The 21982-nt window shown below is 41.7% G+C and overlaps 1 protein-coding gene across 1 annotated transcript in view; it reads left to right on the top strand.

Annotated features, from left to right (window-relative positions):
• Nucleotides 1-21982, top strand: part of HSD17B12 (hydroxysteroid 17-beta dehydrogenase 12) — a gene marked incomplete at its 5' end in the record, with an annotated part of 74982 nt that overhangs the window by 22311 nt on the left and 30689 nt on the right. Inside the window, 3 exon segments of the mRNA XM_082762620.1 lie at nucleotides 3334-3380; nucleotides 7134-7209; nucleotides 20941-21051. Of these exon segments, the coding sequence (XP_082618746.1) occupies nucleotides 3334-3380; nucleotides 7134-7209; nucleotides 20941-21051 (234 nt within the window).

The raw sequence follows: 21982 nt of genomic DNA on the forward strand, positions 1-21982 counted from the left end.
GATTATTTTTTTTTTTTTTTTTGCCTTATTAGAAAATCCAACTTGCTACACCATACGTATGGCATAACCTCCTCTGGTGGGGGGCGCAGATAGCACCCCCTATTGCTTTTTCTGGGGACCTAGGTACTACATTGGGAGTTCCTCTTTATCTGCTTACACCATAGAAAGGCTTTATCCAAAGCCTTGATGGATTTTTAAGTCACTTATAAGTCACCACAGTGGTAATCAGAGAAGTGTGGTGTGGCCTGGGAATCTGTTTGACATACAGTCTAATTATTTTGTAAAACAGCTTGTGTCCAGAGTTGCTGGCTGCTGGCTAGTGATACCTTCCACTGGCACAATGTCCAGCCCAACACAAGCCAGTATGCTGGTTTATTGAATGATGACATTCTCTGTTTTCAGGGTGTTTTATGTTACTTGATGCCTTTCCTCATTTTCCCTTACTTCCTTGACAGCCCCAAAAGTCGGGGGAAGATGGGTGTCGACACCTTTGCCTAAAATCAGCCAGTGCTTTGGTCCCAGCTTCCATTCAGACAAACTTTAATTCAGTCGGCTCCTACACAAGCTTCCTGGGCATTCTTCTCGCTTCCCTTCGGGAGACAACAGATGGCTGAAGTGGGAAGCTCCTGCAGCTAGTCTGACTACCGAGGAAATGTGTATAGTCACACTTAGGAGCTGGTGCAGCTTTCTTGCACAGACAATAACTTATTCCTACCCCGCTTGCTTTGCCTTCTTTCAGCTCTGCCAACTGCAGTCAGCTTGTAAGTTCTTTGTTGGAAGGCAGTCTGGAGAAGAAACAAAATTTAAAAGCTTACTCCGCACTTGGACTGAAACTAGCTTCAACACATCCCGGTGGTAATTGAAATTTAGTTAAACTGGTGTGGTTCTGGATGTAGCCAGCGTGGCTGAAACTGCAACTCTTGGTTTCAGAATGGCAGCTAGAGATTTATGTCATCGATGTGAAAACTAAGTGCCTTGCTAATGCACAAAAGCTCTCCCTACTGCCCTCTCTGTCCCCGTAGCATTCACACTTTAGGCAGTCCAAAATGTGGAGGAATGTGAGATAGCTGAACCTTGACTTCTGTGACGTTTGTCCAGTTTGGTTGCCTTTACCCCTCCCGTCTCCTTGCTTTCAGAACATCAGGTGTAAGCGTTGCTCTCTGCTCCCAAAATACCTCTTGGGGCAGCCTTCCTGACCCAGCAAGCTGCTCGGTAGGGCCCTGTAAGTGGGGAGTTCCTGCAGCTTGCTGGCTGGACTGGGCCCTTTTTTTGTCCGCGCTTGCCATCACAATCCTCCAGTGCTGACCTCCATGCCAGTATAGGCGCACCTTAATGTAAGTCATGGCCCAAGAGTTTCTTCTTTTTGGTGGGATTTTACAGTGTTTTTCATCATTTACCTGTATCATACTAATTTCCTAAAAATGGAGCAAATGTCCTGTTACTTGTAGGTCAGTTTTGAACACCCTGATCTCCAGCTCAAGCCTTATGCTCCAACCAATTCTACTACAATTTACTTAAGCAATGGATCGAATAACTGGGGAAAAAATCTGGGATTGAGATTGTATTTGCACTCTAGTAAGCCTTTGAAGTGTTATAGATGCTTTTCTAAGTCCCTGTCTTACAGGGCGCACTTCCTCACTTCCTCAGCTTCAGTTGCTAGAGGCTGACCAACGAGGGATGTCAGAAAACAAAACACTGCTTAAAAATGCTGAGCTTGCTATCCGGGAGCAAAACTTTTAAGTCCATGAGTTTTGAATTGGAAGGATGAGAAACTGTCAACAAGTGCTAGGTGGAGGGGCTGCTCTGTAGATGCATCACTAATTGGAACAAGGAGGCAACCTATTTCCAAAAGTCATTGAAGCTGAATGCTTTTCAGATTGGGCCAACTTGAATTATGGCCAATTATTGCTGTAAGACCAGCAGGGAGTGGTGCTGGTGCAGGTTTTCTCTATGTTCTTCCCTATTTCATTATTTTGTTTATGGATTATCACAATTGATTATTGCTTCATGTGAAGCCTGAGGTCAGCAATGCTGAAATTGAAGCCTGGCAGTCCTTGAACTAAAGGGAAGGCATCGTCTTGCAGGGCTGTGCTGCCTCCTGGATAAGTGGGTAACAATACTGACACAAGCCTGGCTGCCAGCTAGCGGGTGCCTTGAATGTAGTCTTGGTGTTTTCTCCAAGGTCTGCCTCTTCCCATCATTTGGACCAGTGCTGGGACCTTTCTAAATGTGGATTTGTTTCTACAAAGATATTTTACTTGCACTTGCCTAATTATAGTGGGATAGGAAGCGGCAAAGCAGCGTGAGACGCACGTAGGGCTTTCTCGGTGAAATTAGTGGGGGCTGACAAGGCAACAGCTACAACTCGGGTAGCTGCGGCAGCCTGTGCCTGCAGGATGTGCTTGTGTGGGCATCTCTGCCGTATTGCAGCTACGGCATCTTGCGACTAAACTTGGAAACCAGGGGAGGGATAAATGTAGGAATGTGTGCGTTCATGTCTGGGTAGTACTCAGAGCGGTGAGGGGCACCTGCATCGAGTCACCTGCAGGCACGTCTAGTTTTTAGCTTGTTTAAACAGTGGCTGGAGGAGCAGCTTCTGGGTGGAGGAATTGCTGTTTAGTGAGTACACTGAGATGATCAGCTACTGGTGTGGTGAGAGCCCTGGAATAATCTGTCAAACTAATGGCATGTTGAGTCACTCAGTGATTCTCAGCATGTGGTAAGGAATCCTAGAAAGACTTGAGGCTTGACACAGATCCCAGTCCACCCACAAGTGGAAAAGTTTGAACTCTGGATGCCCAGCTTGCGACTGGCTGCATCAGTCAGGCACACTTACTGGCGGTAGGCACGATGGTCACAGGGGTCTGAAAACTGCTGGGGAGTCATTCAGCAGATGCCTTCTGCTTTGAGACGTGTCGTAAAATGTTTGTTTTATTGAATTCTCACAGGCTTTAAGAAGCTTTTTATTTTGCTATATACTAAAAACTAAGTTGAGAGCAGGTTTAGTAGTCATAACTGAGCTTTTTCAGTTAAATGACTTTTTAGAAATCTGTCAAGCCACAAAGCTTCTGAAGAAGCACAGGGGGCCAGAAACCTGGCATGGGATGAGGTGCTGAACATAATTCTGGAAACAACTATTAGGTTCCTAACTCTCCCTTCCTCTGCTTTCATATATATAAAGCTCCCTCAGAGCTTTAGTAAATTTTTAAATTGCACACCTGTTCCAGAGACCCACGTGTCTCTTGGCTGGGATGAGTACTTGCATAGCCTAATGAACACCCATTTTAGTTATGTCTGTGAAGCAACTAATGGATATCCATCTTTCTTTCCTAGTGGTCACAGGAGCTACTGATGGGATTGGAAAAGCCTATGCAAAAGAGGTAAGAATTCCTACCATTTGGAACGGTGTTCTTGATCCTTGGCAAGATATCAAGCAGCAGCCTTATTCCCTTACGTTAACGTACATACATGGTGACATTGAGGTCTCTTGAATTGTCTCCCTCGGGTGACCAGCCAAAAGTCAGATCCCTTTTCGTTCCTTTCCATTATTTTTGACTTCTTCTGTCTTCAGCCCTGACCTTGTCCTTCAGTTTTTACTGTTAAGTTTTAAGTTACTATAATTTTAACTTCCCTAGCCCTTGGGATTTCCTTCTAGTATTTCTAGGCATTGACTAAACGGCATCTCTATCTGCCTGCAGTATGTTCCAATTATTCCCTATAGCTCATGAAGTCTCTGAAGCCTGGGTTTTACTTCTCTCCCTTTTACTGTAGTTTTGCTCTTGATGGATATGTGTGCTCCAAATATGGTACCGGAACATATTGCTTAAGACAGAAAGTGCCCGTTAGTATGGGGCAATTTAGCCTATAAGCCCAGAAGAACATCATGACAAATAGTGCTGACTACAACAATTTATAGCAAAAATAACTTCCAGCTCCAGCACTGGTATCAAAGTGAGCCTGTCTGTACTCATTTTTTTTATTTTTTTTTTGAGTTCTCTGAAACATCAGCATGACTTTGGGTGAGGAGATGAGCCGTGAGAGGTTCTCGTTTCTGGATATTTTTTTTTTTTTTTCTGCAGTGCTCACAGGGAAGTACCATTCCTCTTTAAGGGTAGTCCTCACCCTTCAGATTTCCCTTCCATCCTGTGTGCCTTGCTACATGCGCACCCTTCTCCTAGGTTCCTTTTTGCTTTGCAGATTGTAGCACCTTGCCCTGCAAGGTCAAGATGGGGATAGTTGGCTGCAAAGGGAATTAAGTCTGATGTCAAGAGCACCTGATTCTTGTGCAGAGCTGACAGCTCATACATGCCAAATTATCGCAGTTACATGGCACTGTAACAAATTATGCAACACTTAAATAACTTCCTTGAGTGAGTGGAAGCAGGTCACTGTGCCCAGGGCTTAGTACCAGGGGAAGGAAGTCCTCTGATGTGGGAGATGGCCCCCTGAACATCACAGGAGATTCATTGGGGCCTTATGTGTTAGGTTATCAGGCAACTGAAACTGCAGCTTTGATTTAAGTTCTGCTGGTGTCTCTGAAACAGCAGGAAAGCTGTTCACAAGTATGAGGTCTTGTTGGGAAGCACTGATGCTTCAGCTTCTTTGCTGTAGTTGCTGTAGGCACAGAGCACCCCAAAGGTTACGAGTAGTCATTCTTGGGCTGTACAATAAAACACATTTTACCCATTGGTAGTTTAGGTGGATCAAGAATCCTTGATGAAGTCAAGAGTGGATGCAGGTGAAATACGGAATACCTGAAAAGGCTTCTCAATCTTCAAATTAACTCCAGGGATGTCTTCATAAGACTGCCAGCAAAGGCTTGACTTTATTCTAGGAATTCCCTTCAGGTTACTATAAATGCCACTGGCATACAGCTGCTCGGGCATTCACAACTGTGAATATAATCATGCAGATTACTTCTCCTTGGAGGAGTTTAAGTGAGAAATATAATTGTGGTGAGAATCTTCTCTTCAAAAGTTTGACAATGTCACCGATTATCGGTGGAAGAACGTTACAAGTTTGTGTGGATTCATTGGTTATACTCTGCTCTGGTTATTTCTTTTCCAAGCAATAACCTGTTTTTATAGTTTTCATTGTTATAGTATTTAAACCTTTAGTCCTTGCTCAGCACTAATATCCTTCTCATTGCTTGACCATTTCTTCATGAAAGGTAGTGGCCTGGTAAATGTAAGTGTTCTTCTCTGCCCAGGTAATTCGTGCTCAGTCAAGGTTCCAAAGCAGTGCATGTTCTTTTTTTTTTTTTTTTTAAAGGATATACTCAGGAGTTGCTGTTTATTACCCCTTTATTGCTGTACTCCTGATTAAATTTCTGCTGTTTGCTTTTGCTAATCTTAGACATGTTTGTATGCTCATGATAAGCTAGTGGTTGTGATCAAGTTGAGTACACTGCGTTGCACATCTACATCTCCTTAGTACTGCTTTTTGTAGATCCTCTTGCTATACATGCTCTAACAAGAGCTTTAACTCTGCTTTGGAGGGCTGTCAATCACGTTCCTGTATATTTTGGAGAGAAAGGGCTTTAACAGCAGCTATGTTTTGCTATTGAAGTAGAAAATGTGGTAGTTACTAATATTGGGTTTATGGAAATTAGACACCTACATCCACCAACTCAATTTAGAATGGTGACTTTTGCTTGCATCAATTAATCCTTAAGCTACAGAGCATCTTCTCATTGTATGCTACTCTGGATTAATTTTTGTGATTAGTTTAAGGTCCTCCTGTTCAGGCTTCTCGTGATCCCAGGGCCATCAGCTGAAGATCCAGGTATAATGGCAGGTTATCTTCAAAGCAACTGGGTCTTCCTCATTCCTTATGTAAAAAACGTAATTAGTTACTGGAATCTCAGAGGATCTCTTGCTCTTTGGACTGGTGTGTTTTGTTTCAATTCACTCAGCCTCTACCAGTGAATATTTGGAGAGGCTCAGCAGGAACCAATCAAGTTGCATCAGGCTGCAAGAGAACTTGTCAGCCAGCACTCTATCTTTTTCCAAGATTGATTAGTTTTCTTAGGTGGTATTCATTCCTAGTTACAGATTCTTTCCATGGTCATTTTATCTGCTCTGTACTTAGATAATTCGTCTCGCAGTTTGGTTTCCATTTCCAGACTTAGGGTGTGCTCCTCAGTGCATCCCTTCAGTGTCATCATGGCAGCGATTTCTCTCAAGCTTGCTCCTGCAGTGGAAGTTCTCAAACTAGCTGAGAGTCTGCTAATGAGATGCAAGTGCATGGCTTTACTTGATCTTGATCTGTTTTTGAGACTTGCACAGTTAAGGTATCTGGTTAAGTAACCTGTGAACCCAGAGTTTATGACTGCTGAAAGAAAGCAAACATCATGTCAGCAGTCTAGAGCTGACTTGGAAAAAAAAAAAATTGTTCCAGTAAACTATGTGCCTATAACAACAGGATATATTGGTTTTACTTTTCACTGAAACGGGCAGTTATAATAGAAAGATCATTTATTATTTTCCATGCTGGTTCAGATACATAGCTGTCTTTCTGCAGAGTCTGTTAAATTGAGTTGCTAGATCGTATTACAAACATGCATAGATAGGTCTGATCTGATGACTGGGATATATTCTGGCCACAGCTTAATTTACACAGGTGGGTTCCCTAAAAGAACTGTGTGAGTAAATTGACCTTTATACCTATGATTAGCACAAACTAAGAGTGGAGCCTGAATCCTTCTTAAATCAGTTGATAAAGGAAAGAAGTATTAAGTGCTGGGGTAATTTTGCAACACAGATGTTCAGGTGAACATGGGTGGGCATTTTAAGCTTAATTGTAGGAAATGACTTTGCTTGGACTTGCAGCAGTATGGGGAAGGGTCTGTAAAACATCTCTTGTTGGTTTTCTGTTGTATAAATGTGCCTTATACCCCTGTATGGGATGACTGACAAAATGCTAAATTTGGTGTGAAAGAAATTTCAAGAAGTAGCATGCCTGTATTTGTCCTGTTTCCTCCTTCATATCTCTATTTGAAACTGTAATTTTTCAAATCCGCTGCTCAAATACTGTTACCATGTTTGACAAATCATGCAGTTCCTGTAATTAAGGTATTAATTTGGAAGCGATTTATGACCATCCTTATGTCTCCTGTTTTTGTTTTGTTTCAGTTAGCAAAGCGTGGAATGAAGGTGGCTCTAATCAGCAGGTCAAAAGAAAAACTGGACCAGGTTGCTAGTGAAATAAGTGAGTTGAAAACTTCTTTTCTAAATGTCACATGCATGTTTATAAATAAAATAAATGCGACTACATGTGAATTTATTACAGGCTAATATATACAGCTCTAAACAAAAAAAAAGTTCTTGTGCACAGTGCAAATGTTACAGATGTAAATAGTAAAGAATTTGCTGTTTTAATTTTACGGGTGTTGTTATTTAACTTCTGAGAACAGTAGAGTTTAATTCTGGAATACATACTTCCAAGACTGTTAGTCTTGCGAAAGAACAGCCTGCCAGATCAGACTAAAATACCACCTGTTGCCATAGTAGGTGTCTAAAATCATAATGAGAAGAGAAACGTATAGCTGTTACCTCACCTAAGTACGCAGTTTGAGGCAAATTCATTTTAATGAGCTTCAACCACAAAGGTGTTTTCTTTGTAACTCAGTCGTTGAATACGTGTTCCTTATGATTCTCATTGTATTACCAAGTAGGCACATTTATGGTGGGTGGGTGGGTGTGGTCATCTTCCCCTCACTTCCCTTCCATTTTCATTTTGTTTTGGGTAAACTACTCAAAGATCATTTTTAAGAGCTGTGAGCTCAAATGGGCTCAAGTGTGTGTAGTCATTAGAATATGGGGAATGAGTGAATGTGCTGAAGAACCTGTTCTAGGGATTATTTCTTCAGTAAGTATATAGTAAATGATTATGTAAAAAAAAAAAAAAAAAAGGCAAACAAAAAACCCACTCAGTAACTTAAGTATTCCAGTCACAAATGTAAAATTGCTATTTGTACTGGGTCAGTTAGGTTTGTCGTGTCTCTTCCTGACAAATGTTTTTCCAACCAGACCGAAGTATAGCCATAATGCACAAGAATTCATATTGTAATCTACATCTTTTATTAAGGCAGATTTAATGTGAAGCTATTAGTTTATGCAGAGTGTGTCAAGATAAAGTGAGAAATGTAGTCTTGCGTGTAGAGGGTTTTGATAAGCAGGAGTGGGAGTCATATAGTATAAAGCACGTCTCTCAGTATAATAATGTTGGGTACCAAAACCTTTAAGATCCTGCTTCTGTTACCCTCCCTTATTTTTTTCATATTTTCCTAAATGGTTTGTGTACATAATATGGGTAAGAGTAAGAGCTGTCTGTCCAAGGACATAACAGACTCAAGCCAAAATAATGCAGTTAAAATGTTTATTAAATTTGCTAGTGGCACTGCTTTACTATAACGTATAGTCTAGAAGTAACCTCAACAAACTCTCCTCTACAAAGTTGTAATGGGTTGCATAGTGAATGTGATGATGACTAAGTCACTCAAGGGCTTCAGCTTGTTTAATGACTACTTTACTAGTTTGCTGAAAAACACAGGGCATGCAGTTCTCTGGATGGGTTTAAATGTATGTACCTGTAGTGTCCATCGTAGGATGAAACAATTTCCTTGACAGAAAAGTCTTTGTGTGTGTATCTGTGGTAGAGAGCGTGCTTAGAGCGCAGATGGCATCAGGTCCTACCTTCTGCTAGTTTGGGAGTAATTATCCCTGTTCGATAGCATCCTGCATTTCAGGGTGTCGCTGCAGTGACTGACCATACCTGTGGTACTCTGGTCAATACAGTCACAGGGGAAATGCCAGAGTAGAGCTATCACTGCTCAGGTAACCTGTGTGAGTACTGAAACTTACTGCAAATACCTAAAGAAGTGCAACTACACAGTCTTTTTGGTGGCTGACTGCAGTAGCTGGGTAGTAGTTTGCATATGTGGGCATACGCAGTCACATTTTTTGCTACGCTGTGAAGAGGTGTCTTGCTAAGCAAATGTAATGGATAAAAGTATCTACAAATATCTTGTTCTGGAATCAAATGGTTTTTAGTGTGAAATGACAAGCCTCCTGAAAGCGGTCATAACCCTTTCTGTACCAGTCTGGAAATCTGTTCCTCCTTGGGACTTAAGCATGATGCTGACAAGACAGATAAATCTACTGCTTTGAGCTTGCAGCACCGAAATGATGGCTGCTAGGAGAGTTTCTCAGATTTTAAAAAATAAGTACATCTACCTTTGTAGAGCAGCCTGTAATACATAATTACCGTTAGGCCTCACCCAAACATTTTTCTGCTTTCTTTCTTAAACCATTCTGAAATGAGATGACTCATATTGGGTTTTCAGAACATTCTTTTGACAACACGGAGCTAGTGAAATGTATACCTTGTTCACTGTAGCATATGCTAAAGGATTAGGATAGTCTGCATAATCAAACATGTCTGAAGTGTGCTTTCAGATCCTGATAGGCTTTAGCTGGACAAGGTTTTCTTGTCTTCAGGCTCATGTGATCTCTGCAGTCTGTTCAGATGTTGTCATATATAAGGTGGGAAAGTGCATTTTTTGTATTTTTTTTTTAAGAGGTAATTCTTTATCTGTCTGGCTGCTTCCCTTGCAGACTCCTAAGGTAGCTTTAAACTTTTTCATGATTGTCCTGCGGTTGTTCTTCAAACAGAGCTGAGCTTGATCGTCTCAAGTAATGACCCTTAATCACTTGAAAGCAGAATGGCTGTTTAACTCTGAATAGTCCCAGTTCTTTGAGTTGTGTGAGCCATGCATGTTCCTGTTCCTTTGTCATTTTCACTGACCAGAGTCCTACTGATACTAGCAACAGGTTAGATGCCCTCTGCCACAAATAATGAGAAGCTTTCTGAGGATCAGGTACACTCGTTCTTTTCAGAAGAATCCTTTCTTGTGCTCTTTGAATGTACTTACATCAGGAGTTACATCTGCGTACAAAGCACAAGTTGCATAAGCACTGTTGTAAGAGAAGTGCTGATGGGACTTCATGAATGGTAAATGCCAGCTGATCTGAGTAGATTTTTGTGTGTGTGTCTGCATGTGCACATCAAACTGGCTGTACTGGTGTAACAAGAAAGCTAGCTGTTCTGAACTTGTAGCTCAGTTTGATCAATGAAAGTTAGTGGATGAAGTGCTTTAAGATTTCAGGCACGCTGGAAAGTCTCCTACAAGCATGTTGGAAAGCTAAGTTTGTTTGTTTGTAGAATGCTTAGGCACTGTAGGATTTGATACAAAAAGGATATTCTCTTTTGTGTCCTGTCAGTGATAGGCCACAGAAAGAAGAAAAGATTTTGAATTTCATTTTAAGTGATTGCGGTCTGCATCTGCATAAAGTTGCATAGATTTTTCTTTAAAGTATCATTATAGGAACACTGACTTACTAGGTTCACTCTGCAAAATCCTAGGTCTAGTTTAGTTCATAATAATACATCAATGTTCCACAACCTTTTTTAAGGTGTCTGTTATATTATGACATTAAACACTCAAGCAGGGAATGCGCTGTAAAGAGAGTTTGCCTGTAGGGAAATAGCCAAAAGAGGAATTTGGTACTGGTGCACATTCTTAGCTGGTGGCTTCACAGAAAAGGTAGGAGAGTTTTGCATGAGCTGTGAGGAGACAAGAAAAGGCAAATCATTGTTTTCCGATCTTCAATGCTACTTAAGAATTGCTGTCCAAAACTTTGATGGTTTTGTACCTTAAGTCACTGATTTTTAGGTCTTGCTTGTTACGTTTTGTAAAAGCTGTGCTAGCTGACTATTCACTTCTGTTTCCTTACCTCAGTGTGTAGCGTTCTGGAAGTTGCTTGGTCATGGTAGATTCATCTTGAACTGCTCTGTAATCCAGAAACTTCAGCTGCATCACAAGCTGATAGCTTTCCTGTTTGGAATTGGGACCTAGCATGCTCACACTGCTCTGGTGTGATTGCTAGTAAGCACAAGGAAGGAGTGGGGTGTGGTGCCAAAACCAGAAACATTCCTTCTGTTTCCTAGGCAGATGGGTCTTACTGCTTTTTTTTCCCAGCTTTCTTGATAACAAATTTGTGGATGGCATTCTGAAGGGGGTCTGATGCTGATCAGTTTGCTCATGCCTGAAGTGTTGCTGTGATCTACTGATACAAATGGCCAGTGACCTGCTCTGGCAAATCTGTCCTCTGCACAAATTTTCCCAGGCCGTTGCTCAGCTGCATCTACCTTGGAGTGCTTTGCCACATGATCTCTGGCCCATCGCTGGCATTTCCACCCTCCTGCCCTGGTAAATCCTTCCCACCAGCTCTGAGAGGCAAGGAGAAGTATTTGAATTTAATAGAGGAGGCTGTGGAGCAGACATGCTCGATGAGGAAGGGGACATCATCTTCTTACTTTTCTTGCATAGGATTGACAAGGTTCGCTTTCCTGAGCTTAACTTGAAGACTAACTGTGTCTGGCAGTTATTCTGACCTTCTGTGATCTACTTCAAGGTAAATTAATGTTTGCAGCCTTCCATCATCTGAGCTAGCTTCGGCTTGACGTTCTCTGTATCCTCCTGTATTTCTTGGACTTGACAAAATGGCTTCAAATATTTTTAAGTTGTCTTGGTACACTGAAGTCACATTTCACATGCTATACCGTAAGGATCTTTGATTCAAAATGAGCTCTTGGTCTTCACTTGGAAAAAAGTTTCCCTTGGATGAAGTGAAGATCATTTCCCATAGGTTTGTCGTGAATCGTGCCAGCCACTTACTCGAGGAGCAGCTGTCAGACACTGTAGAGAGCTGATGGAGGATTCACACTCAAATTTTTATTAATTTTTCAGCAAATTGAATGAGGAACCCTGCATACTATCAACGTGACATGTAAAAGAATGATTGTGTAGGTAGCTTATTTTTAATTTTTTTTTAAAACAGAGTCCTGCTTCTGTGTTTTTCCCCTCAGTCCATCTTTTTTTTTTTTTTTTTTTTTGTCTGTTTCTCTTATATTTTCTCAGTGAAACTTTGCCCAGATTTCTGTAAAATAAATAAATAAATAAAAGACCAGAATCTTTGAAGAGAAATATTTGACAGGTGTCCAGCAAACTGCAGAATGCAGTCCTGGAACAAGTCCACCCTTTGGGGGAATTTTGAGGCAGCAACAAGGTAGGAAAAGCCAAGAGTAAAACGTTCTGCAGGTGACCAGTAAAATTCTTGCAAATCATTGCTTTTTCTTCACACGTGGCAGGACCAAGGGCTTCTCTTCCAGACAGAAGAACTGGAAGCGTGCTGGCTGTGAGAGCAGTGAGACTGCTGCTCTGCAGTGTTTGTTGTGTTGTGTGCTTGTGAACACACGTATTCCAGGAGAAGAAAATGTGTAAAGTTTATTTAGATGTGAATTAGGTGCTTTGCATTTCCTTTGACTGTTAGTTCCAACCTAAGTTGCCTCTTCCACACCTTAAATGCTGTGTATGTTGTGTCTACAGATTCAGGAATAACTCTGTCCTGTTGGTGTCTTGAGCCATAACATTTTAGCTGATAGCTAATTAGATTGATAGGGCAGCTGACTTGCTCAGGAGTTTCGTAATCCCGACTAAAGGAGCGGGAGGAATTGGTTATTCCCACAAGCCTTCAGGGTCACTGCTGCCTCGGCTTGGCAATAGCAGAGTGGGGAAGAGCTTGCATTTTCTTTAATGCACAGAAACTTAATGACTCTCTCTGCTTAAAAACAACCACATAAAAAAAAAAAAAACAAAAAAAAAAAACACAAAGAAACCCAACTATTTGTAGCATGCTTTTGTGGCTGCCAAAAATGAGAGCTCTTTTTGGTAACACACAAGCTGCGATATATTGCTTATCACTTTCAGCAACAAAGTAAACTTAGTATTACATGGAAAATGAATACTGGATTGTTTTCACTAAGTGAAAGCCTGCATTGCAAATCTGTTTTAAGGCAAGGGGTGGAAATCCTATTGTCTGAGAGATTTGAAATCAGGGCTTCTAAGAGGCTCAAGAGGGACCAGTTCTCTGGCACAAGGAGAGGACTGGATGATACACACAGTTCTGTCTTCCTTCTACAACTTCACTACACAGGTGACTTCTTTAGCAAGTTGAATTCCCTTACAGCAAGTCCTTTCTGTCTGTCAAGGCTGTAAAAATCCACAACAGACTTAACAGCTAGAGAAATGCTGATAGCCACCTCTGTGTTTTTCAGGAACGTGTTGTGGCAAGGAAAATAATGACAGTTACTGGTTGTACACAGAGAAAGGAGACTCAGTTGATCTGTTTTTCACTACAGATTCTTCAGGGAAAAAAAAAAATATAAAAAATAGATAATGTTTAAAATAGTTTGACTAATGGATACAAGTATGCTAAACAAGTATTGCAGCCAACATGTGCAGTGCTTCCAGTGCTGAACTGTGTGCTATGCAATTTTATGTACTTTATGCAATTATTGGACTAATTAACAATGTATTTGCTCTTGCAACTAATGCTTCGGAAAACCCTGAAGTCTGTGCTTTTAAGTGCCAGGCTTTTGACTGCACTTTCTTCTGTGGCTGCCAAACCCAGATGAAACTATCAGGGACTTAACAAATAATACTGAATAAGTGAGAAGCTGTTGGCTTTAATTCATGCGGAGCGACTGACTTAAATGTCCTGAAATTGTCTTGAGAGTAAAGGCATATTTATTTATTTTCTTATTAATCCCTAGTATGATACCTTTCTGTCTCTGTAAGTGACTCTTAAATTCTTCTAAATAATCTTCTAAATAACATACTAAATAATTCTTCTGGTCATTCTGGAGTTCAGTCTGTTCAATTTGAATCTGAGGAGTTAAAAAAGGGGAGGGAGGCCATCATTACCATTGCTTTTAATGGCAGGGGCTGAAGAATGTAGATTTTTATTTGCAGAAGTGTTTTTTTTTTTTTTTTTTTTTTTTAAACAAAACAGCTTTATTTCCATCATGCGTATACATTGTCACAATCACACCGTAACAATTATTATAGGAAGTATTCAAAATAGGCCATGTGCCATTCCTAAAATGGCATGTCATTCCTTTAGTGAACTAAAAATAGTTTTTGCCATGCCGTGTAAAACCCAATACCACCAATGAAAATAATAATAATAAAAAAAAAAGTCTTGTGGGGGCAGGTGAAAGTAGCAGGAGGGAAGGAGCTGAATTTGTGCTGTCTGTCGCGTTATGTTGATCTTCCCCTACCTCTCCTTGTGCTTACTTCTGGACCAGCCTGCGGTTGCACCCTAGCAAATTCTTTGTGAAACTTCAGCCCTAGTGGATATTGTAAGGCAGCAGTGAGGACAACTACACGCCGTCAAGGTGAGACAAGACGTGTGGGTGGCAGCACTCCTGACCTGTGCAAGGGCAGTCACACTCTCTGTCCGTGGGTGCATCTTCCACGCCTTACCTGCAGACCCACTTCAGCAAACTGGAGGGGTGCACAGCGAGCAGCAAAGCTGTGCTTGTGTTTCCTGCGGAAATAACGTTGGCGTTTGGAAGCGCTGGCCTCGCTTGGCTGTGCAGCCCCCCTGGCTGTTCGCGTGTGCAGCTGTTTTCACAGGCTGCTTGATGCTGTATTTTTAGTTAGCTGTGTAATTGGGGCAAGCTTGATTTAGGAACGCTTACAATATTGAGCATAATATTTGGGTGAATGGGCTTATTGATTGATCCTGTGTGTTGCTAAGAACGTTCTTCTGACTTGATAAGTGTATCTTAGAAATGATGTATTTTGATGTGATGGGATTCAGGGGAGCAAATAGAGGCAAGTGTTAATAAAGCACGTTTTCTTCCTATATTTTGTAGTGACGGCACATTATAAAAACTTAAATGTTCCATATGGCTCAAGGGTTCATGGACTTTGGCTTTAAAATCCATTTTCTGTCTCTTTCAAAGCTGAGAAGTGAGGAATTGATTTGTGTGTGTGTACTGAAACTTAAAGCTGTATAACCATTTTAACATTATAAATAAAGTCTGACATTTTTTTTGGTTCTACTCTTGGATGTGATTAGATTAAGTATTCACTTTTTAAAGGACATTGTGCAATTAGTACAGTATAGAAGGAATTCCCTGGCAGTGTTGCTTGTGTAGTAGAATGAAAGGAATCTGGCCCTATTCTTCAGTGCTTGACCAGATGTGTATATGCACATGCTTTGGAGAGTGTGTTTTAACACAACAAGTTCTGTTAAATCGTAGGTAGGCATCTCATGATGCTATACAGAAACTGATGCAGTATGGTATTCCTACACGGAGACTTCTGTGCAAAACAGGTGCAAACAGAGCTTTCTTTTAGGTACATTTCAACTGTTCATTATTCTTTTGGTCACCAGTACACCATTTCAGAGTTTTATAGAAATATAACTTACAGAGGGGTTTCCATTTGGATACCTATTTTCTGCTGTATATCTGCTGCCCTTCTGAACACCCATGTTCTCTTACGTTGTGTCTCCTTTGTGCAGCATCCCTCTGAATTAGGGTCAGCAGTGACCTCTTCCTCTTCCTTTTTCCTCTTCCACTTTTCACAGAAGAGACAAGTGTGATCTGTCCGTTGGGACAAGGGCTGGTACAGTACAGCTGCACAAATAGGACATCCCGTCTCTTCTGAACGGCCGGTGGTTTAGGTATTCAGTATGTCAGTGGACTTGGCAATTGGTGGTTCCAGGGACTTTGCTCTAATCACACTTTTTCCATCTGCGCTACTGTGATCTTGTTCTGAAGGGCATTGCAGGTTCTCCAGGGTTTCTGCTTTTTTTTTTTTTCTTTCTCCAAACAGGTGTCCCCAGGTGCCTCTGGTTATTCTGTATTTCACTGTGTCTATATTTTTTATCCCATTTCAAATATCTTACTGAATGAAGTCCAAGATAGTGAGAAACTTAAAACCTTCATTAACAGCAGGTCACCATTCTTCTGTAAGGGAAAGCTCATACCTTGCAGTCCTAAGTTCCTACAAAATGACCAGACAAAACTAGGTCTTGTTATACCTGGCTGATTGTAAAGTGCTTCTGTATGGGGAATAACATCAGTGTGTAGCGACAACCTGCTCTCACCAGTCTGCAAGTTATTTCACAGAATCACAGAATCACAGAATTTCTAGGTTGGAAGAGACCTCAAGATCATCGAGTCCAACCTCTGACCTAACGCTAACAGTCCCCACTAAACCATATCCCTAAGCTCTACATCTAAACGTCTTTTGAAGACTTCCAGGGATGGTGACTCCACCACTTCCCTGGGCAGCCTGTTCCAATGCCTCACAACCCTTTCAGTAAAGAAGTTCTTCCTAACATCTAACCTAAAACTCCCCTGGCGCAACTTAAGCCCATTCCCCCTCGTCCTGTCACCAGGCACGTGGGAGAACAGGCCAACCCCCACCTCGCTACAGCCTCCCTTGAGGTACCTATAGAGAGCGATAAGGTCGCAGATTTCAAAATTATTTGATGGTCCTGGAAAACAGAGGCCCAGAGTGGATACATTCCTGAAAGAAACGCCTCTGCCTTAATAAATAAATAAATTGTAGAGCTATCTGCAGCCACTCTATAGTCCTAAATTCTTCTTCATAGCTGCTGTGCATAGGTGCAGTACTAAACATGCAGGAGGTTTTCATGTTTTGACTTCATCTCTGTGCTTCTTTAGAAGGTATTGCAAGATTACAAACTCTGCTTCTAGAGGCTTGGATACTGGGTTAGTGTGAGTCTTGCCACTGCCACGATACTGGAAAGATGAAGTTTTCATTTGTGAATGGTAGATGAATCACCTTACTTTTACTTGACCAAATTTCTTTGCCGTGTGCTGAAGAGTGGAGAGCTGTTTTCTGTCTCTTCCTGCCACTGCTTTGTTTGCGTCTCTGGCCATCCTGAAGCTAAGGACCAAGTGCAAAAAAGGTAACAGGAGTTTCAAGCAGTTTCTTTACCACCTCACTGTGGCGGTGATGTTTCTATCAGACAATGTAAAGAGATGAGATGCTCCTATTCTAGCAGGAGTTTTTGAATGCAACCCTGAGCTTGCAGTCACTGTTCCCAATACCTCCTTAGTGTGGACCTCAGATGCTTGATCCTGAACCTCCGTGTTGCAAAGCTGCCTGGATTTGTTTCAAAATACGCAGCATAAATCATGCTGCTGTAGCCAAATGCTTTTAACATTATTACTATTATTTTTCTTTATGGACAGTCTTCTAGTTTTCCTGTTCCTGCAGGGTTTTTGACCACAGATCCCATTAACACTGACGCTGCCTCTGTCATGTAAACAGCACTGCTGCTCCTGACCACAGGCTGAGGTGTGCCTGCGTTTGCAGAGAGGTACACCAGGCTACTCCTCTGGGTGAACATTCTTTCAACCACGGTTTATTTGGGTGTGAAAACTTCATTTCCTTAGTGCTTTTTTAGCTTGTCAACCAAGATATCAGCTTAGGGAGGGCTGCTGCTTTCAACTACTTAAGTTTCCAAAAAAAACCCAAACTTTAAAGTGTTACCTCCTAGCCACTTTACAGTACTTCATTGGTCTTTATTTAGGATATAGATCACTGTAACTTTCCACTTCTGTAATTCCAACATGATCCTTTTTTTCCAGTACTGCAGGTAACATGGTACCATTTTGCACCTGACTTGTTCCTGTAACAAAGGTGTGCTGCAGTTAGCTTAATCATTTAGATGTACGTTTTCCTTGCATAGCAAGGATATGTTTTCTGTAAGTCAGACCCACATCTGGCCTTTGGAGTTACCTGAAAAATAGGTAAGAGCTTTTGCTTCACCTAGTGAGGTTATAGCTTCTCATTTTATAGATGAGAGACCAGGTTTTGTCTTTGCAGCTGCTCAGGATGGTGCTGGTGTGGTTTCTGCCACGGAGTTGTCCTTTCTCTACTTTTATATTCATCTCTCTGCTGCCCCAATTCCTCCTGCTTCTGTTTCACCTGCTTGCTGAAGTGCACCATGCTCACTCTCCTGAGTAGTACTCCCCTTTCAACGCTGCTTTCTTCACTTCTGGTCCTGCTGGCCATGAACTAACTTCAGATGGCACCTGGAGATCTCCTCTGGGCCTCCTAGGCTTCATCTGCTTGTTAGCAGTCTTTGTGCAGTTCCCTTGCTTTTGTAAGTAAACAGTAATGTCACATCTGTGTAGGAGTAGATGTTATTTTCCTGTGAACTGCTGATGACTTAAATCACGTATGAATAAATGAATATTTTTTTAATTAATATCCTGAACTTACCAAATTACTTTCTGATTTTAATATGTCGGGCTGAGTCTCCAATCAAGTTTGCTCTCCAGAACTTCCATGATCTTTAATTTTTCTACACAACATTGTCTAAAACCAGGAGCTTATGAAGACTATGCAATCTGAACTAATAGAGTAGCACAGCATTCCTTTTCCAAGTGCGAGCGTACTCAGTCCTGTGCTAAGAAGCACTTGAAGCACCAGTCCCAAAGACGAAACACCAGATCCGCTTGTCAATACATCAGCAAGAACGCTGGACACGCAGGCACATAGTATCACCTGCTTCAGATGTTCTGGTTGCTGACTGCAAAAAATGGTTTGTGCTTTCATTCCCTGTGGCCCCTGAGTACTTCAGGGTCTTTGAGTTCTATGAGGGAGCTGAGGTTTTCTCCTCCTGAGTGGAGAAGAGTCCAGTCACAGCTAGTTATCCTGGATTAGGAGGTAGCCTTCTTGCTTCTTCCTCTGTTGCACTTCATCTCAGTCTTTCTGGCAGATAAAACAAGGATATGTGCCACTGTCTTTTCTAGCCCATCTCTTTGAAGGCATCTTAATTGTTAAGATAAGAAAACCCCCTTTTCTGGTGCTCCTACAGAGCAAAGCACACTTGTTCTGCCCTGCACCTTGTGCTCTGACCACTAGCACAAGCTTGCACAGCAGTGACTTCATGCTGTCTGCATCGTTACTTGAGACAGAACCATTTTGCCAGATGTCTGCTACCCTTTTCTCCAATCAAGCGGGTTTTACCACCTATTGTAGGTTCTGGGGCTGAGTGTGGGACTTGAAAGTGACAGTGCCAGGCTGCTACGTGAGACAGGGAGGTAGAGCTGGGTCAGTGCATGGAGCCTGCTGCTGGGACAGGAAAATCTGGACTGTCTGTAGCGAGCAGCTGCACAAAAATTGTGTCCTTTGGCCATACCAGTAGGCAATCTTTTGCTTTTTGGACGCTTTATTCGATCTGTTACCTGCAATCAGCCCACAAAGGGTGCTGCCTGTTTTTGTAGGGGTATTGCGCAGCTACCTTGGACGCAGTGGCTAATTTTCTCAAGGCTTAGAGAAGTGATCGTATACGTGCTGTGGTGTGATGTTTTTTTCTTTTTTTCTATTTATAGCATTAGGTCTTACGATTTTTTTCTTAACTCTTCCTCTCAGCATCTCTGTAGTGATTTCGAAAAGCGTAGAGGACAAATCGGTAACAATCCTAATGAAGAGTGTTTAGCTTAGAAGGGCCAGGAACAACTGAGCAAATCTGTGAGGATGGTGTTCGGGTCCTTTAAACAACTTGCATTTCATGAAGCATCTGAACGGCTGTGAGGACAGCTGCAGATACAGTAAAACAGTTTAAAATGGCATGTGTGTGGAAGTGTTCTCCTTCGGTTTCGCCCGCCCAGTCCCCTTGCACATATTTGATGTGCCTACAACGTTGCCTTTAATTCGGTGTCCTGTAAGAATTTGAATGTGTATGTTAAATATTAGAACAGCTGTGCCCAAAAATAGAACAGCCCCCCCCTCCCCAAATGTTGAACTTGATTTTCTTCTGACGCGATCACAAGACTGCTGCTGCAGTAGGGGCTTAATGCTATTTACGTCGTCATTCCACATAGCAACATCTCTCGGGGGATTTTTAAACAATGCAGCTGTTCACGAGAGATGAAGGGGTTGAGGGGTGGGGAGAGGGAAAGGAGGAGAAATAATTTCATCTGCCAGGAGGGATGTTGGCGGGGGAAGGGAGGCAGCCAGAGCCCAGCGAGTTCGGTGGATTCATGATTCTGCATGAATGGACGGCAGAATCCTGGGAGCTGCGACTTCCCCTGAATGGGAAAGAGCATCACGGGAAGCTGGCTGCTTCTAATCTTTTTGTGAATGATTCTTTTCCTTCAAATTGACACCACTTTTATGAATGGCCGTGGGGGCAAAATGCTGCAAAATCCTCCCTGAGATGTATACAGCCGCCTTGGGGAGCGCCGGGGTGGGAAGTTAGGTGCAGCAAAACTCAGAAATGCTTCAGCGTTAAGCTGCTGGGTTGTTCTTTTGAAGTCCGAGAGGACATCGTGCTGATGTTAATTACATGTAATTAATCTAGCTTGATGGAGGCAGAATTGCTCTTTACGTGAGGAAATTTTAATACTTGCTTCCCTTTTCTATTTCAAAATGCAGTTGGTTGTATGTATTTCCCCTGTTGTGTTAAAGGAGGAGATAAAAGCATATAGGAATGGTTTTAGAGTGACTGAACTCACAGCTCTGCTCTCGTTCACCCACAAGTTCCCTGCTCTCGCTGTGTTCAAAACACTAAATATTTGAAACTTTTTAAGGCATTGGAAGTGAGAATGCAAATGGAGGGCAATAAAGAATAGTTTTGCTCAATCTGAAGCCACTCGTTTACCATTTGCCATAAGCTGGAAGAAAGTGTCCTTGTCAAGTTGTACTTGGGCACTGCTGTGTACGTGTATTTTCTGATTTCATCATTTTTTGGCTTCTGTGCAAACCTGTATAATTTGTTTTCTTGCCATTTTCACGGTCCCTTACAAACAAAACGTGCTGAATCATTTGACAATGCATGTTCTCAACAGAAGCAGCCTAATGTTGCAAACTTCTTAAGCAGGTTACGTTAAAATTCAAGGATTCCTGTTGAAGACATGAAAATGTTAGTGTAATATTAATTGCTTAAAAAAGTGTGTAAAAACCACAGTAACTGATATAGTATTAGTGTTTGAATAATAATTCAACTACTTCAAAGTTTTTAACTTTTTTTTTCCTAGCGGAGCAGTACGGTGTGGAAACAAAAGTTATCGTGGCAGACTTCGGAGAGAGAGAAGATATTTATGATAGAATCAAAGCGGGACTGGAAGGCCTGGAGATCGGTGTTTTAGGTTTGTATCTTGTCTTTCTAAATCTTTCATGCTGTGTTTTGTTTCGACACGCTTACTGACTTTTTCACATTTAAAATTTTTTTGAAAACAATTCACAAAAACTAATCATTTGCCTGACTAAAACTACGTCACCATATGCTCAATGTGCTTTTTTAGCTCCCCGATGATGCACTACACGAGCTGGTGCTTGCATGTGTGCTCAGGTTCTAGGAACTGAGGCTTATTGAGTGTTTTTGATGTGTTATTCTGCAATTGTTAAAGGCTCCTTTAGCTTGTGACTGCATGCACAGTTACTTGACCCAATGCTGTCTCAGAATCTGAGCAAGCTCTAGATACTTAGATTCAGCTTAGCAGTAGGGCCCTGTGGGAGAGCTGGTAACTTTTAATTAAAGAGCTGTTGAAATTTAATCATTAGAGTATAGCATCAAGTAACTGTCTCCTGTCTCAAAAGTTTTAAGTGCGTTCTGGTCGTGTTGGGAAGCCGGTGTCCTGCTAGCAGCAGCGCAATAAGCCCGAGCGTGGCCTGTGATGTGCAGAAGTGTAGGTGTTGTGGAAGTCCTTGAAAAGACAAGGTGATCCCTCCTGTTACGTCGCAGAATGTAGAACCAAAGTCATTTCAGGAAGGTGTCTGTTGTGAGTTAAGAGGAAATTAGCCATAACCTGAATCTTACCTGAGCTGTGGGGCAGAGGCAGTTTTATTGTTGGTTTTTTTTTTTTTTTTCTGGTTCTTTCTGTGGAAGCACACCTACCTGTGCATAGCCTAGATTTCTACAGTTTCTCAGTATGGGGATGGGAACCTGTCATGCTAAACATAAGGCATGACATTTTTACGAAGTCCTGTGGCTCAGATGCCTGCCAGTATGTCATCTGTTTAAGTTATTTTGTTACTGCAAAACTCGTTTTACTAAGCTGAAGTGCAGTAATTGGAGCT

The sequence above is a fragment of the Aythya marila genome (genome assembly GCF_965140915.1).
Source record: "Aythya marila genome assembly, chromosome: 5".
In the NCBI taxonomy this organism is placed as follows: Eukaryota; Metazoa; Chordata; class Aves; order Anseriformes; family Anatidae; genus Aythya; species Aythya marila.